At 40.1% G+C, this 19,357-nt stretch overlaps 1 protein-coding gene across 1 annotated transcript in view; it reads left to right on the top strand.

Moving 5' to 3' along the window:
- Positions 1–15,134, top strand: part of LOC123758317 (syndecan) — a 453,223-nt gene extending 438,089 nt beyond the window's left edge. Inside the window, exons 3-5 of the mRNA XM_045742546.2 lie at positions 6,948–7,027; positions 7,721–7,886; positions 9,684–15,134. Coding sequence (XP_045598502.2) covers positions 6,948–7,027; positions 7,721–7,886; positions 9,684–9,850 — 413 coding nt within the window. The 3' untranslated portion in view covers positions 9,851–15,134. The remainder of the gene's footprint in view (positions 1–6,947; positions 7,028–7,720; positions 7,887–9,683) is intronic.
- The last annotated feature ends 4,223 nt before the right edge of the window (positions 15,135–19,357 follow it).

The raw sequence follows: 19,357 nt of genomic DNA, 5'->3' as shown, positions 1-19,357 counted from the left end.
AATGCCAATATTTGTGTATATATTGTAACGAGCAAAAGCTGTTTATAAATGCTTTTAAAGTATATTTGGAGAGCTTCGAGGCGGTTCCAATATTTTAGGCTTCGAGACGGTTCCAATATTTTAGGCTTCGAGGCGGTTCTAATATTTTAGGCTTCGAGGCGATCCAATATTTCAGGCGGTCTCATACAGATCTAATTATGTCTTGTACCCTATAATTCGTTCTTCTTTTTTACCATACATAAGTTCTAGGGATCTATTACTGCTAAACATGTTTTTTTCGCTTTTCCATGTTTCTACAAAAGTAATTTTCAGACTGATTTCTGTGTCGTCTGCAAAGGACGACACGAAGGTGTGAGATTTTTGTCTGTATTTGATATGAGAATGAGAGAAAAAGCAGTATTCACCCAGTTGTGTTTGCGGGGGTTGAGCTTCGGCTCTTTGGTCCCGCCTCTCAACCGTCAATCAACCGGTGTATAGATTCCTGAGCCTATTAGGCTCTATCATATCTACATTTGAAACTGTGTATGGAGTCTGCCTCCGCTAGTTGTGTAAGGACCTACTTTACTTCTACTAAGGACCTACATTACTATTACTAAGGGCCTACTTTACTATTACTAAGGGCCTACTTTACCTGTTATTCCCCATTGATCTCATGCAGTAGGCTCTCTCCCTCCTCATGCTTATCAAAGACCTTTGCAATGTCTGTGTCTACAGCTGTATTTTGTTCTTTCTTCTAACCCTTCCGTGATTCTGTTATGGTGGTTGAGTAATTGAACAAGGCAAGATCTTCCCGCTCTAAGTCCATGTTGGCCTGGGTTGTGTAGGTCACTGTTCTCCATAAAACTGGAGATGTGACTTTTAATCACTCTTTCAAAAGCGATAATTATGTGTAATGTTTGTGCGAGTGATCTGTAGTGTTTAGCCCAGGCTTGGCTACCTCCCTTGTGTAGGGTAGGTGACTATATCTGCTGATTTAGGTGATTCTGGTCCATTCATATTACCTATCTGTTGACTACCTATTGATGGTTCCGGGGATCAAAGTTCCCGCTGCCCAGTCTCTGATCAGGCCTCATGGTTGGTGGTCTGGTCAACCAGGTTGTTGGATGCGGCTGCTCGCAGCCTGACGTATGAATCACAGCCTGGTTGATCAGGTATCCTTTGGAGGTGTTTATCCAGTTCTCTCTTGAACAGTGTGAGGGGTCTGCCAGTTATGTCCCTTATGTGTAGTGGAAGCGTGTTGAACAGTCTCGGGCCTCTGATGTTGATAGTTCTCTCTTGAACACTGTGAGGGGTCGGCCAGTTATGTCCCTTATGTGTAGTGGAAGTGTGTTGAACAGTCTCGGGCCTCTGATGTTGATAGTTCTCTCTTGAACACTGTGAGAGGTCGGCCAGTTATGTCCCTTATGTGTAGTGGAAGCGTGTTGAACAGTCTCGGGCCTCTGATGTTGATAGTTCTCTCTTGAACACTGTGAGGGGTCGGCCAGTTATGCCCCTTATGTGTAGTGGAAGCGTGTTGAACAGTCTCGGGCCTCTGATGTTGATAGTTCTCTCTTGAACACTGTGAGAGGTCGGCCAGTTATGTCCCTTATGTGTAGTGGAAGCGTGTTGAACAGTCTCGGGCCTCTGATGTTGATAGTTCTCTCTTGAACACTGTGAGGGGTCGGCCAGTTATGTCCCTTATGTGTAGTGGAAGCGTGTTGAACAGTCTCGGGCCTCTGATGTTGATAGTTCTCTCTTGAACACTGTGAGGGGTCGGCCAGTTATGCCCCTTATGTGTAGTGGAAGCGTGTTGAACAGTCTCGGACCTCTGATGTTGATAGTTCTCTCTTGAACACTGTGAGGGGTCGGCCAGTTATGCCCCTTATGTGTAGTGGAAGCGTGTTGAACAGTCTCGGACCTCTGATGTTGATAGTTCTCTCTTGAACACTGTGAGGGGTCGGCCAGTTATGTCCCTTATGTGTAGTGGAAGCGTGTTGAACAGTCTCGGGGCTCTGATGTTGATAGTTCTCTCTTGAACACTGTGAGGGGTCGGCCAGTTATGTCCCTTATGTGTAGTGGAAGCGTGTTGAACAGTCTCGGGCCTCTGATGTTGATAGAGTTCTCTCTCAGAGTATCTGTTGCACCTCTCTTCTTCAACGGGGGCATTCTGCATAATATTGCGAGTGCAAAATAAGGAGGCTGGTCTCGGGTGTGAAGGAAGTTCACCGTTGACGACCGTGAAATACGAAGGTGTATTCGTGTAGGAATTATGATAACACCGTTCGCGACGGTGAAGTCAGTGCCCTCATCTGGGTTGTACAATCAGTGCCATAATTCCCGAGTGATATATATACCTACATGATGGGGTTCTGGGATTTCTACTCCCCAAGCCCGGCCCGAGGCCAGACTTGACTTGTGAGAGTTTGGTCCACCAGGCTGTTGCTTGCAGCGGCCCGCAGGGCCACATACCCACCACAGCCCGGTTGGTCCGGCACACAAGAAAACTATTTAGTTTTCTATTGAAGATGTCCACGGTTGTTCCGGCAATATTTCTTATGCTCGCTGGGAGGACGTTGAACAACCGCGGACCTCTGATGTTTATACAGTGTTCTCTGATTGTGCCTATGGCACCTCTGCTCTTCACTGGCTCTATTCTGCATTTTCTTCCATATCGTTCACTCCAGTACGTTGTTATTTTACTGTGTAGATTTGGTACTTGGCCCTCCAGTATCTTCCAGGTGTATATTATTTGGTATCTCTCTCGTCTCCTTTCTAGAGAGTACATTTGGAGAGCTTTGAGACGATCCCAATAATTTAGGTGCTTTATCGCGTCTATGCGTGCCGTATATGTTCTCTGTATTCCCTCTATTTCAGCAATCTCTCCTGCTCTGAAGGGGGAAGTGAGTACTGAGCAGTACTCAAGACGGGACAACACAAGTGACTTGAAGAGTACAACCATTGTGATGGGATCCCTGGATTTGAAAGTTCTCGTAATCCATCCGATCATTTTTCTGGCTGATGCAATATTTGCTTGGTTATGCTCCCTAAACGTTAGGTCGTCAGACATCATTATTCTCAAATCCCTAACATGTTGCTTTCCTACTATGGGCAGATTTGATTACATTTTGTACTCTGTATTATGTTTAAGATCCTAATTTTACCCGTACCTGAGTACCTGGAATTTATCACTGTTAAACATCATGTTAATTTCTGCTGCCCAGTCGAAAACTTTATTAATATCTGCTTATAGATTTTCAATGTCTTCAACAGAGGTAATTTTCATGCTGATTTTTGTGTCATCTGCAAAGGATGATACGAAGCTGTGATTTGTATTTTTGTCTATATCTGATATGAGAATAAGGAAAAGCAGCGGTGCAAGGACTGTACCCTGAGGTACAGAGCTTTTACCTGCGCTTGGGCTCGATTTTATATGGTTGACTGTTACTCGCTGAGTCCTGTTTGACAGAAAACTGAGTATCCAGCGTCCGACTTTACCGGTTATTCCCATTCACTTCATTTTGTGTGCTATCACGCCATGGTCACATTTATCGAATGCCTTTGCGAAGTCCGTGTATATCACATCTGTATTCTGTTACTTCTTCCTATAGCCTCAGTGACTTTGTCGTAATGATTCAAGTAGCTGTGAGATCACCCTCATCATCATACATAAAAAAATATACATCCCCCTCCCCCACACACACACACAGGGTGGCCGGTGGCTGGGTGGACAGCACGTTGGGCACGTAATCCTGTGGTCCGGGGTTCGATTTCCAGCGCCGGCGAGAAACAATGGGCGAAAGTTTCTTTTACCTGATGCCCCTGTTACCCCAGCAGTAGATAGTTACCTGGGAGTTAGACAGCTGTTACGGGCTGCTTCCCGAGCGTGTGTGTGTGGGGGGGGGGGAATTTGTTATTAATTAGTAACAGTTGATTGATTGACAGTTAAGAGGCGGGCTGAAAGAACAGAGCTCAACCCCCGCAAGCACAACTAGGTGAATACAGCTAGCTAGCTAGCCCTGCCGCTGACCTCGTCTCGTAGCCTGGTGGATAGATGGGGCCTCGTAGCCTGGTGGATAGCGCGCAGGACTCGTAATTCTGTGGCGCGGGTTCGATTCCCGCACGAGGCAGAAACAAATGGGCAAAGTTTCTTTCACCCTAAATGCCCCTGTTACCTAGCAGTAAATAGGTACCTGGGAGTTAGTCAGCTGTCACGGGCTGCTTCCTGGGGGTGGAGGCCTGGTCGAGGACCGGGCCGCGGGGACACTAAAGCCCCGAAATCATCTCAAGATAACCATCATCTCAAGATAACCTGAAAATTTAAAAATTCAATGATAACTTGGACATGAGTGTCTACACGTTAAGGATAACATATGACTGGGAATGAGAGGCTCCGCCCCATTCCACACGGGGGAATGAGTTACACACCCTGGAATTAAATCATTTCAGTTGAGAATAAGGTATTCAGAGGACGGGGTGATGTGTTTGGGGACATGTGCACGCCTGAATATTGAGTGCAGAATTGTCATTAAAAATATCTGTGTGTCGTTCTTAATGTAAGTGTGTGCGTGCATGTGTGTGTGTACTCATCTAGTTGTACTCACCTAGTTGTGCTTATGGTGGTTAAGCTCTGGCTCTTTGCTCCCGCCTCTCAACCGTCAATCAACTGGTGTACAGGTTCCTGAGCCTATTGGGCTCTATCATATCTACATTTGAAACTGTGTATGGAGTCAGCCTCCACCACATCACTGCCTAATGCATTCCATTTACTAACTACTCTGACACTGAAAAGGTTCTTTCTAACGTCCTGTGGCTTATTTGGGTACTTTCACCTGTGTCCCCTTGTGCATGTACCACCCGTGTTAAATAATCCATCCTTGTCTACCCTGTCAATTCCCCTGAGAATCTTATATGTGGTGATTATGTCTCCCCGAGCTCTTTTGTCTTCCAGCGACGTGAGATGCAGTTCCTTCAGCCTTTCCTCGTAACTCATGCCTCTTATTTCTGGGACTAGCCTAGTGGCATACCTCTCAACGTTTTCCATTTTATCTAAGTTTCCACCTGTGTCCCCTTGTTCGTGCTGAAGAGTTTGTCCCACCCGTGCTGAAGAGTTTGTCTTTGTCCATCCTGTCAATTCCCCTGAGAATTTTGTAGGTGGTTATCATGTCTCCCCCTTACTCTTCTGTTTTCCAGGGATGTGAGATTCAGCTCCTTTAGCCTTTCCTCGTAGCTCATATCTCTCAGTTCCGGGACGAGTCTGGTGGCATACCTCTGAATCTTCTCTAACTTTGTCTTGTGTTTAACTAGGTATGGACTCCAGGCTGGAGCTGCATACTCCAGGATTGGTCTTACATAAGTGGTATACAGGGTCCTGAACGATTCCTTACACAAGTTTCTAAAAGGCAGTTCTTATGTTGGCCAGTCTAGCATATGCCGCTGATGATATCCTTTTGATGTGGGCCTCTGGGGACAGGTTCGGTGTGATATCAACCCCCAGATCTTTCTCTCTATATGACTCTTGCAGGATATCACCTCCCAGATGGTACCTTGTGTTCAGCCTTCTGCTCCCTTCGCCTAATTTCATTACTTTACACTTTCCTGAGTTGAACTTTAGTAGCCATTTTCTAGACCATTCCATCAGTTTGTCCAGGTCGTCCTGTAGTCTCCATCTTCATCTGTCTTGATTCTTCTCATAATTTTTGCATCATCAACAAACATTGAGAAAAATTAATCTATACCCTCTGGAAGGTCGTTGGCATATATTAGAAACAGGATGGGTCCAAGTACAGAGCCCTGTGGGACTCCGCTGGTGACATCTTGCCCCTTTTATGTCTCTCCCCTCACAGTTACTCGCTGTTTCCTGTTGCTTAGATACTCCCTTATCCACTGGAGCACCTTGTACTCACCTATTTGTGCTTGCGGGGGTTGAGCTCTGGCTCTTTGGTCCAGCCTCTCAACTGTGAATCAACAGGTGTACAGGTTCCTGAGCCTATTGGGCTCTATCATATCTACACTTGAAACTGTGTATGGAGTCAGCCTCCACCACATCACTGCCTAATGCATTCCATTTGTCAACTACTCTGACACTAAAAAAATTCTTTCTAATATCTGTAGTGGCTCATTTGGGCACTCAATTTCCACCTTGTGTCCCCTAGTGCGTGTGCCCCTTGTGTTAAATAGCCTGTCTATATCTACACTGTCAATTCCTCTGAGAATCTTGTACGTGGTGATCATATCCCCCCTAACTCTTCTGTCTTCCAGCGAAGTGAGGTTTAATTCCCGTAGTCTCTCCTCGTAGCTCATACCTCTCAGCTCGGGTACTAGTCTGGTGGCAAACCTTTGAACTTTTTCCAGTTTGGTCTTATGCTTGACTACATATGGACTCCATGCTGGGGCTGCATACTCCAGGATTGGTCTGACATAGGTAGTATACAAAGTGCGATGCGTGCGATGCGTGCGTCCATCCGTCTGTCATCCGTCTGTTTTAAGGAGGGTTTTATCTCCCATTTGTTATCTTTTAAAGTTTTTAAATGAAATGTTTAGCTAATTTTAAACATTTGGAGATAAAATTTTAAATAATTTTATTTACTTTTTTTTTTAAATATCTGAATTTTAAATAAATTTTTAAATATCTGAATTTTAAATAAATTTTTAAATATCTGAATTTTAAATAAATTTTTAAATATCTGAATTTTAAATAAATTTTTAAATATCTGAATTTTAAATAAATTTTTAAATATCTGAATTTTAAATAAATTTTTAAATATCTGAATTTTAAATAAATTTTTAAATATCTGAATTTTAAATAAAGGCTTTATTTAGCAATAAATTTATTTAGCTTTATTTAGCAATAAATTTATTTAGCTTTATTTAGCAATAAATAAAGGTACAAAGCACATGGGAATTGTGCTCATAATATTTCAATTTTTGTTTGTTTTGATCATTCATTAGTGGTAATCTTCTTTTCACAGAAGTGCTCGTTCACACTGAGGACCACGACCCCATCTTCAAGGAGGACGACGTCAGTCACAGAGAAGAGGTCATAGAGGAGGTAGGTGAAGGTGTTCTGTGGTGAGGTGGTGTGGGAGTGTGTCTCCTGTGCTCCAAGAATAAGGACACCAATTTGTGAACGGAAAGCAAATTGGAAACCTCATCTTGTGTTGTTGTGTGGTGTGTGTGGTTATCTTGAGATGATTTCGGGGCTTTAGTGTCCCCGCGGCCCGGTCCTCGACCAGGCCTCCATCCCCAGGAAGCAGTTCGTGACAGCTGACTAACACCCAGGTACCTATTTTACTGCTAGGTAACAGGGGCATAAGGTGAAAGAGAGACTGCCCATTGTTTCTCGCCGGCGCCCTGGGATCGAACCCGGGACCTACAGGATCACAAGTCCAGCGTGCTGTCGACCGGCTCTCCCTGGTGTGGGAGACTATCCTACCCCCTCCTCCCCAACCATTGTTCTCAACCCTCCCTCTGTTTGTCCATACTAAATTAACCCTTGTCAACTCTTTATTTACAGCTCTTGGTCATTTGTTTCACAAATTATTATTATTTGTTATTTTTTTGTCGTCAATAAATAATCAAGCATTTTAATTACAATGGCAATGACAGCCTTTAATAAATGCAAAAGAATTTTGTACCTATACCCTGGCTTTATTTTTTTTTTACGAGGTTGTGAATAGTGAGGTTCGGTGATATTAAAATGTATTACAATGTTTCTGTTGCTGATGAAATGTTGTTTGAACAGATCATTATAGACGAGAGTGGGAGTCCGACAGTGGAAGAGCAGCCGCCCACCACCCCCCCTCCCACGCTAACCGACAATTCCGACATGGAGGGCAATATACAGATCCACACGACTGTAACGGATGAACGACAGGTCTCCATCTTCGCTCAGCCCGGCATCCTGGCAGGTGCGTGGTCACTCCTTTCACTTTGGTCTCCTCCCTGTGGTCATTTCCTTCACCTTGATCTTCTCCAGGTGATCACTCCCATCACCTTGGTCTCCCCCAGGTAGTCACTCCTGTCACCTAGGTCTCCTCTAGGGGGTCACTCCCTTTACCTTGGTCTCCTGCAGGTGGTCACGGATGTAAGCTTGAAATGTGTCATAGAGGTGTTAGAAAGTTTTCCTTCAGTGTAAGAGTAATGGGTAAATGGCATGAATTAAAGGAGTAGGTTGTAGAGGCAAACTCCATTCAAAACTTTAAAAGCAGGCATGATAGGGAAATAGGTCAGGAGTCATTGCATTAGACAACCAGAGGCATGAAAAGTGAGATCATCACACTCACACATACACAGCTACTAGGGAAGATAGGAAACTTAACCAATAGAAATGGCCTGCAAGAAGATCTGGACAAAATGTGTATGGCGTACACCGTATGTAGAATAACATTCTACACACTGTTATTCTACACAGTAGAATAACAACATACTGGAATGAATGATACGGAAGGAAATGCAGAACAGAACCAGTGAGGAGTAGAGGTGCCATAGGTATAATCAGAGAATACTGAACATCAGAGGTCCACAGCTGTTCAACACCCTCCCAGCAAGCATTCAAAATATTGCTGGAACAAAGGAGGATGTATTCAAGAGGCAATTAGATAAGTTCTTGCAAGAAGTGCCTGACCAACCAGGCTGTAGTGGATATGTGAGCCTGTAGGCCATGCCAAGCTTGGCTTGTTGGACCAAGCTCTCACAAGTTGAGCCTGGCCTCAGGCCGGACTCGGGAAGTAAAAGAACTCTCGGAACCCTCTCCAGGTATGGTCCAGGATTCACATGTGGCAAATATAATTTAATGTGAATAAATGCCACATTATGGAATGTGGAATAGGAGATAATATGCTATACACAACCTACAAATTATGTGAAAAAGCTTTAAAGAATTCTGATAAAGAAATAGATATAGGGGTGGTCACCTAAAGACCACATAAAGAACAGTGTGCAAGGAGTGTGCGCTTACGCGGTCCAACTTTAGAATCACTTTTAAGCATGAGGATGGAGAAATATTAAAGAAATTGTTCATGACCTTTATGAGACTAAAGTATTCATATGCAGAGGTTGTAAGGTGCACATGCATACCTCAAAAAACACATCAGTAAATCGGAAAAGGTCCGGAGCTATAAAAAAAAAAAAATCAATAAAACAGGAGCTACAAGGAGAGGTTAGAGGTGTTAAATATACCATAGCTAGAACGTAGAAGAAAAAGTTGATATGATCACTAAAATATAAAATAGTAACAGAAATCGACGAAATTTATAAGTGTTTCAAAATGGCAACTCCAAGAACAACACAACATAGGTTCAAACTAAGGAAAGGAAGCTGCTGAAAAAATATTTGAAAATTCACTTCTGCAAGCAGTGGGGAAGACAGTTGGAACAAGTTAAGTGAGAAGGTGGTGGAGGCCAAAACGTCAGTAGTTTCAAAGCTTCATACTGGGAAGACGGGACACCACGTGTGTAATTCTCATCCTGAAAGTACACTTAGGTAATTACATTTATATATGTACAGTACTGTATATGTAATTAACCTCCCCCCCCACCCTTCCTTTCTCTCCTCTCTCCTCCCCCCCCCCCTCTACTCTCATTCTTTTATTTCATGTGCATAAGGAAAACATATTTGATTATATCAATATACTGGTAATTGTTGTGGCCTTTATACTGCTACTTGTATTTAACACAGTTATCATACAAAGAGATTTCTGTCCACAGCATTCATCGGTGGTGCAGTAGTTGGGCTCTTATGTGCCATCCTACTGGTGATGTTCATTGTCTACCGCATGAGGAAGAAGGATGAAGGCTCATATCCCTTGGATGAACCAAAGCGCATGCCTCTCACCTCATCCTACTCTCCCAATGATAAGGAGATCTATGCCTAAACTATCTCCTCTCTCAGAATACCAGCGGCAGCAGGGAGGGGGTCCTTGACTTCCTTATCCCCACCCCGAAAACCAGTAGAAAATGACCAAGAAATTAATGGTACAATGTCACCCACCACCACACCCACTGTACCACTACTGTGTTTGGCTGGGATGAGGGAATTAATAGTATCCCAACCCCTACCATGTAGGGCAACGTATTAGGACAAAATAAGTTCAGAAAACTTTACAAGCGATCAAAATATCAAAATTTTCTTCCCTCGTATTCCTCCAATATTTTGAGGGAGCTGTATTTGGGATGCATGTTAAATTAATTTTTTAAATATTATGGAATTGGTTTTATAGGATCCTGATTATTCATTCTTTTAGTTAATTTATCATTTATATCTGATAAATTATTCCTTAAAAACTATGAGCATTTAATAACAGGAATAAACAAGATCCTAGATAACCAAGGCCTTCATTGTGAATGCATTGCACTATTTTGGGACCCAAAGAGTGAATAATAACATCATATCAACGCAAGCATTTTTATGCTGTTTATTGTAGCAACTGACCAATAAGGGGAAGTTCAGCTGTTAATATCATATTTGTTCGTGGTTCTCAATTCATCGGTAATGAGTTCACTAATCGCTCATATTGCCAGTCTTGCTGGCTCCATGCCAGCTCAAGAAAAAACAGGGTAGACAAATAGGTTCATTTTTTCAGTTATGTGCACCAAGAGTTTCAGTTGGGAACCAGGAATCTATGTTTTTAACCTCCTCCTGGAATATGGAGGATTTCTAATTCAAGTTTGATTAAGAAACGTGCTTTTGAGCTATACATCCTTTTGGGGCCGCCTTTTATATTGGAGAATGTTTTGTCCTTGTAATTATTCCATGCAATGTTTTAATTTGTTTAACTTTGAGACACTTTGACCATTTCCAAATAATACCTGCCATTAAAAATACATTATACTCTATCATTTTTACTATACTTTTTTATGACGTTAGTACTGTATTAGTGCTGTATATACAATACACATTTCCATCGTGTAGAAGGCACAACGTATTGTGTAAGTGATGGTGAGTAAAAGAACCACCCCTCGTTCCATGACATATTTCCAATTAGAATTTCACATTTTTTTGTTTTTTGATCCAGACTCTTAAGGACATTTGATTCTCTCGGTTTGGTATTATGTTTAAAGAAAATGAGGGTCTAGCTTCTGTTTATTTTTATTTGGAAGGATTATGATCTGGTCGTTCATTTTGCAGCAAAAACACAACCCCACTTCATGGCTAATTACTCAAGGGTGTGACTGAATCCCCCAGTATAAAAAAGGTGGTTTATTTTAGCACTTAATTTTTATGTTCACTTTATTTTTAAATTAATTTTTTATTTTTCATTTGACAAGCATTTGCAATACTGTATATGGTGTTAGAGAATGGGTCTTATTGAGGGGAAATTCCTGCCTTATTGTAATAATATTTTACTCTTTGAATGTGATGCTCTTGACCCAGTCATATATTTTATGACTTGAAGGTTAGAAACAAAATATTTTGTGAGATTGTGGAAGATTGTTTTGATATTTAATATTACTTTCTATATTATATAATAGTCAACACCTTCATTTATTATTTGCAATGAGCACAGTAGTAGTTAGGTTGACAACAGGAATTGCTTGTTGTGTTAAGGGCTACCCGGCTTATCTCTTATCTCAATAAGCAGAGGCTTCACTGCTGGACTCTGGTGCAATGCAAGTCTTGTTCCGCCACATGGGCCTAGAATTTAGGCTTATCTAGTGTTGGCGAGGACATTGTGCACACATTGTGTGGGGATGAGGGAGGGGGGGGATGTTGGTTAGTACTGTTGACGGGTTATCCTAGCTTAACTCCCCCCCATCATAGTGAACTGGGCCTGCCTTGCTTCACTAGTATTGTGCTAAATCTTCCAGTCTTGAGTGACGTGCTCTGACTCTGCCTCCGTAATCTTGGCAGGTTTTTTGGTATGGGTTTCTCAACACTCATATTGGGATTTGCTTATACAGTATGACAATATTTAATTTAATTATGGCTTTGGATTGGGTATTTGAGCTCAATTGTAAAATAAACAAAATGGGATTTGAAGGTGATGTCTTTTTTTTAATATGTATTTTATTTACTCGTAGGATAATCGAACTCACTTTCTTGTACTGTAATGGATTATTTATGTATAATGAAAAGCAAAAATATATACAAATTGGGATGGGAACATTACATAATTACTCACACAAGCAATAATGGTAAAGTAATGACCTGGAACCATAAGGAAATAGTAGCTCAACATTATTCCATGATATGATATTAATGCAGTCCACCTGCCAAAACAAAGGCCGGACAGAAAATGTATTTGCTAAAACACAGGACACATTTTGTCTTGCAAAACAAATTTAACATGTAAATTGCTCTGCTGGGATTGAACTTTGCTCCAGTGGTACAATAAATCTCAAAGCAATCCTTAAATCAGGGGTCAAATATGTTTTACAGAGACTGAAGGGGTTTTAATATATTTTTATAATTGGATTGGATTATCAGTCAATGAATTTTTTAATGCAGCATTATCTTTTGATCTTAATAGGTTGTTGTTTTTTATCAAACAACAACATTGAAAGCTTCCTCCCATTATTTTCATTTCGTCTAAGAGATAGTTTTGTTACATACATGTGCGTGTGTGTGATGTTTAAGAGAGCTTGAGTAGAGATCTGCAGTGACTGAGAAATGACCCACAGACAGACATTATGCATTTATACCAATGGGAGGAAGTACGGCTGTGCAACTCACACTGTTCAAGCATAAGGTGTTAGAAAATGATTTTGAAGGTGCATGTGTGTGTGTGTGCATTTCCCACCGCCAAGTCCTGCTGAGTGCACCAGCTGATTGACAATCATCCAGTTATAAATGAAGGGAAAAAAAATAAAGCTACTGACCACAGTCTGATAGTGCAGACATAAATGTACAGTACTTGATTTCATTAGTTTTTGTAAACAAGATGCACAATGTGCAGGCAGCCACGCAGAGTAATAGACACTGGATATAGATTTCGATTTGCAAACTAGACAAAGTTTTTGTAATGAAATGTTACAGTATTTTGAAAATGAAATTTCTACCCAGTGCCAGTGTATGTGCTTCATTATCAGTTTTATAAATTTGTTTAATTTATAATTGTTTTACCATACCATTTGAGTTTAGTAATTGCTGTCAAAAGTATTTTAAAATTTTACCAATATTGGCTGTGTTTTTAAAAGAAATGAACTTTATTTATTTACTCATTTATAAATTTGCATATAAAACTAAACAAGGTGAGAGGGTGGCCCTGGGCAAGTTTGTGCAACTGCTCATGCACATACTCGCGCACACTCGCATGCACACACAAACACATACACATATGCATGAACACACACAAACACACATTTACACACATTTGCGCACACACACACACACACACACACACACAAATAAATTTAGACACACAAAATTATACCCACACTCAAACTTTCATAACTTTCCTCGGGTTATCGGTAAGTGCTGACTCAATGTAAGCGTTCACTGGCATGCTCCATGTGCTGTGGAGGTGTGGTAGAAACTGTACTGGCCTGAGGTTCACTCTATGTATTATTCTAAACTAACCAACTAACTAGCAGTCACTTTATTAATGTGTTGTACTGCACAACTGTTTTATAACATGTCTGTTCCAGTCCAATCCGAACCTTTAGATTTAGCCAGGGCATCTCGGGGGAGAGTTTTCCATTGATCAATTGTGCCAAGTATATTTTCGTATCTTTATTCATATTATTTAATTAACAGTTATTAAGAACACTCATTCAGATATTTTTTTTTTAATTTTGAAGCTTCTGGATTCCAAGTATTATATTGTAGTAATCTTATAATGTTTAATTTAGAAACTACTGTCACATTATATAGGTCACTTACTCAAAAATTTTAGAGCTTATTTGAAACCACAGAAACCGGAAGGTCTCAGGTAATCAAATGTTCATGTTTTTGTCTCTATTAGTTTTTAAATTATTCTTGAGAGCTGGAGGAGAGATACCTTACCAGTCTCCTCAGTGTTCCAGCAAGCAGTGTTAAGAAGCTGTCAAAGTTTTTCACCACAGAAACCATTCTTCATAAGAACTTTTTTAAAACTTGGCAGGATTCTCTTATCAGAGCTGTATGTGTACAAATGTGGTGAGATCAATAAGCAAGTCATGTAGGTCACTAATAGACTTTAATCTTGTGTATATAAACAAGAAACAGGGAGTCCTAGAGAGGACCTGCCATTGACTTGAGTGTGACTGATACTGTCTGAGATAAGTATCAACTGGGGACTCCTGGCTGTCACTCGCTCAGCTTCATAACCACCTACCTGCACTCGCCTTAATCACACCAGTCTTTTATTGTTTGTTTTGTACAGAGAAGCTGAATTCTGGTGGTAGTTCCCAACACATGGTATATAGTTTCTATTTTTATTATATTAATAGTAGAGAAAGATCTTTTATGTTTAAATTTGGTATTAATATGTCAGTCAGTTATTTTGAATAGCATATAATGTCACTATTGTATATAGCCTCTATGGGTGATGCCACAGATGAAACATTTGTAATGGTGATAGCCAAAGATACAAGTTGGTAGTGAGTTGAAGATGTGTGTGTGTGTATGAGGGAGTGGAGTATCACCAAGGTGTTGTCTTGCTGAGGGAGCTGACCAGTGGCTGTGTCGGCTGATCCGAGCCTCCGCTAGCATTAGTCACAGCGGCTGTTTTTTCTCATTTCACAGTAGGTAGGCAATGAAGACCACCATACTTTAGACTTGCATCAGCTGACTCTGTCACAATTGTGTGTATAGTATTTTGTAAAGGTGAGTTTGGGTCACAAGGATGTAGGTGGTCCCCAGTCTAACTCATTTTGGAAGATGATCATTAAGAGCACTGGGCAACTCTTGCTACTGTTTAACGCATCACTATCAGGAAATGTAATAAAAAATTAACCAAATTTTTAATACAAATCTAGAATTTTCAATGAATAACCCACACTGCATTTACAAAATTAAAAGTTAATGTTTACAAATTGCTTTGTGAAAGTAAAAAGTTGTTCTGTGCATGCTTGTGATCCTGCGTCCAATGTCATATTGTAAACTGTATATTAACGTTCATACTGATATCCTTTCCTAGACTGTTCATCTATACGGGGTCCTTTTGTACTTGTATGACTGACAACCTTAGAGTAACATGTGTTCAGTAAGTAGTACTTGGAAAATAAATCATTTATGGAGCAGTTTTTTTATTATCCTGAGTACTATCATCATCTACTGGGACCAGTTGAAGCTGACCTCAGGCTGGCCTTGGGGAGTATAAGAACTCCTGAAACCCTCTCCAGATATACTCCAGGTATACCTAAGGTATACCTGGATATACTTAAAAAAAAAGAAATATAATTAAGTGTATGAATACCACATTTTAAAAATGGAAAGTTATGTTTGTCTTGAAATATTTCACAAAATCTTTTAAAAAAATCACTAAATTATATTGAAAGAATTAGACATGAGAAACACAAGTAAAGGTCCACTACAAAAGTATAGTAGTTATGCAGTACTGCATACTTCATAGTAAATATTTTGATAAGAAACACTAACGTTGAGGAAACTCTATTTGTAAATAACATTTTGCCTATAAGTGAATTTTGAAAGTAATAATTTAGCAAGTATGGTAAAAATTGTATATTTTGATGGAGGGCATGGTGGCTGCAGCTTCTAAATGCTGACTTCTATTGTTTGTTTTCTTCTTGGATAATGAGTTTTGCATCCATTAGAGTTCATGGTGCTGCTTCTGATTCCCCGTATGACAGAAGCATTGTTGACATTACCTACCAGGCAAGGATACAGTACGTATTTTATTTGCAAAAACTTTCATTCAAGTTCCTAGATGTTTCACTTACATATACAGTACTGCACTTTTTCACATTTTAACCTACATGTTATAGTGTTAATCCTCAGTCATGGCAACCTAGTTGTTAGTTTTTCTATACAGAGGTAGGTACAGGTGCAGACGACGACTACTGAGTCCTGTTAGCAGGTTGAGAACTTGCCCTTCACATAGCCTTACCCACTAATTTTTCATGGATGAAGAGAGGTGACTAGTTAACCCTCCCTGGCCAGGACTAGAACCCAGACCAAATTGCAAGGTGCCGGCAAGTTCTGCCTCTGGATGGGGATGATGATAGTGGTGAATGATCTGTGCACAACCCATGCATGGTAGTTGCTTTATTGCATGTGTCTGAGATGTTATCTGCTTTCCCTAATTGGATATATTTGGTATTTAAGGCATTGGATGGTATCAGAGATGTATTTGCATTCGTCTTCAAGGAACCACTTCCCACACAATAAAAATACAAACCCATCTCAAGCACCCCAATCCAAACTATTCTTCCGCCCATATTCTTAAAAACTCCTACCCTTATCCCATCTATACCCTATGTGCAATTAACCACAACACCATATGCTAGCTCATAGCCACACACTAATTCACACCACTCATCCACATCTCTACTCAAATCCCATCCACAACCAACCTCATCAGTCATGTCACCCATATCCCCCAACCCACATCACCGACTCATTATAGCATCACACTCCCACCAAACCTTACTTGTTTCCACTCACTTATTGAAGGAGGGCCAGGAATGAGTACCTCGGGGTGAGAAAAGAAGCAGAGATAATTTGAAATTATTGTAGCAGATAAAGCAAAGGCTCAACCTAAGCTGCTTCACAGCCACATAAGAAGGATGTGACTAAATTAAGGACAGAGAAGGATACATTTACAGAGACTGAAAGAGATTGTGAGGAGTTAATTCCAGGAGATCGTCACCTTCAATGGAAATGAATAGGATCTTATCAAACTGAACTGGAGGACTTTGAGATTACCAGAGATGGAGTAAGAAGGCATCGGCTGAAGCTGGTCTCGGATAAGGTGGTGGAACCAGAGAGAATATCACTGTGTAGTCACAGTGTGAGATACGTCAGAATATTAGAGAGTATCACTAAAGAGCCTAAGCTCTTTGCTGGCTGCATACTGTACATAATTGTACATAATATATATGTACTGCTTATATATATAAGAAGTCACAAAGTGGTAAAACTACCAGCAAGATGGATGACAGCCAATGTAGTGGCAATGTACAAAAAGGGAGACAGAAAACAACAGGCCAGTATACTTTCATTGCATATCATGCAGGTGATGGGGAAGACAATAAGAAAGAAGTTGGAAGGACATCTAAGAAAGAAAGATTATATAATGCATAATTCTCATGGGTCATATAATTTTGTCCTCACACTCCTGGTAAATTGTTATAACCAGTTGACAGAAAATGGATAAAACATTAACTGACTGTTGTCTTTTGGAATGTTAAAAAGCTCATGCCATGTAAGCTATTTGATCTGGGTTCAAGTCTTGGTCAGGGAGGATTGACTGGGTGCCAATCCTTAATTGTTTGCCCCTGTTCACCCAGCAGTAATTAAGCACCTGGTTGTAAACCAATTGGTTGGTCATATTCCCCATGAACCATGGGAAGGGAAAACTCTCAGCCTGCTGACAAGAATCAGAAAGTACTTACCTATCAGTGACTATGGGGAAGTGAGGTCTAGCTCTCTCTGCCTTGCCTGTTAGCCCTGTTGTACCTGTTGCATTAAAGATTCACTATTCTAACATAATAATTAATTTTTGATAATTTTTGATAATCAAAAATAATTTTGATATCAAAATCTTTGTCAAACCTGTCCTTAAAGTTGTGAGTGAGGTGGCTTTCACAACTGTTTCCTCTTTGTACATTCCACTTGTTGACCACCTGTACAAAGTATGAATATTTCCTTATATTTCCTTGTAAGGAAATACCAAAACATTGTAAGGAACTTTGACCACCTTGACAATTATCTCACTTCCACTACCACTACTATGGAAATGATATCTTGTGTGTTATCAAATGTGGCTAATATGCTACTTATATCAATGGAACCATATATTCCCCTTGTTGATATGGCAAGATACAATACAATATTGTTATCATTTTCAACCTATTCTGGAAAATCAACTAGTATAATAAAGCTTAACATGACGTGTTTGGGCCACTATGAAAACAAAATATTTGAATTTAACGTGTCCAAATGAGACTGCTGTTATTGATGATTTGAAGCTGCATACAGTATTGATATGCTTTATTCTATAGGCACTAATGTTCCTCCCTCTATATTTCAGCCAAGGACATGAATTGTCCTTGGCATTCTAAAATACAGTAGTGCTATCATCCAAGTTGACACATGCACTCAACCCTCTCACTAGAAACTACTGTATCTAGTACCCTTAATATACAGTAGTACCTCCTTTTACGAATTTAATCCGTTCCCACAGACGGTTCATAAACCGAAACGAATTTACCCATTAGAAATTATGTAAATTGAATTAATCCGTTCCACACTCCCAAAAATTTTAACTTCAAAATACATTTCATACATAATACTACAAATATTTTGTATTACAGTATGTGTAAGTTATATCTTACCTTTATTGATAATTCTTGTTGGCCTATGGAAGCCTGTTAGGAAGGGGGGGAAAGAGGAGAGGTGTTAGTGTTTGAAAGGGGGAGTCCCCTTCCATTATAACATCAGGCACTGATAACTTCTCTGGGGTACTCTCTCTCTCCTACGTTTTGCAGGCATACAACTAGGACCTGGTTGCGGCTCACTGCTTGCTTGTTTTACTAAGAACCTGTCTATAGACACTTGTTTTTTTCCTACGTTTTAGCACATGTCTGTAGTGAGACATCATATTGTCATTAAATACAGCTATTCATGAAAATTGTTACAAAATATCATACCAAGTATTATCTAAATAACTGTGCTCCAATATGTAAGTTTATAGAGATAATCCTAAGGGACAATATCATTCACCGTCTGACAATGCACAATCTTATAAAAGCATTATAGCACATTTTTTGTAACACATTTTTTGCACAAATCTTCCTGTACATCCTGTACAGTATAAGAAACCTGCTCACATTTCTGGAAAGTGTTACCATGTCTATTACACAGATAAATGACTTCCAATAGATGTAGTGCACATGGAATTAATGGTAAAATACTTGAATTGATAAAACAATGGATTAAAACATAGCAAAGGGGTCGTCCTAACAAATGAGACTAACTAGAAAAACGTTGTGGGTTCCATTTTAGGGCCAACTCGTCTTTTCTTTTTTGTAATATAAATCAACAACAGAGCACAAGCTCCTGAAATTTGCAGGTGAAAGAAAAGATCAGCATGCAGAAGATGGCAAATGCTCTTTAATCTTTAAAAGTGAAGTACCTTATGCATGTATGCAATACAGTAATGATACACCACATAACTACCATATATAAATACAGTACAGTAATATGATTCAGCAGCAGATTGAGAAAGAAAAGGACTTTGAAGTAATGATTCACCAGTCTTTAAAAACTGCTTAGCAAC

The sequence above is a fragment of the Procambarus clarkii genome, chromosome 11, assembly GCF_040958095.1.
Source record: "Procambarus clarkii isolate CNS0578487 chromosome 11, FALCON_Pclarkii_2.0, whole genome shotgun sequence".
NCBI lineage: Eukaryota > Metazoa > Arthropoda > Malacostraca > Decapoda > Cambaridae > Procambarus > Procambarus clarkii.
Note: the sequence above shows the minus strand (reverse complement) of the source record. Positions and strands in the feature narration are given on the sequence as shown.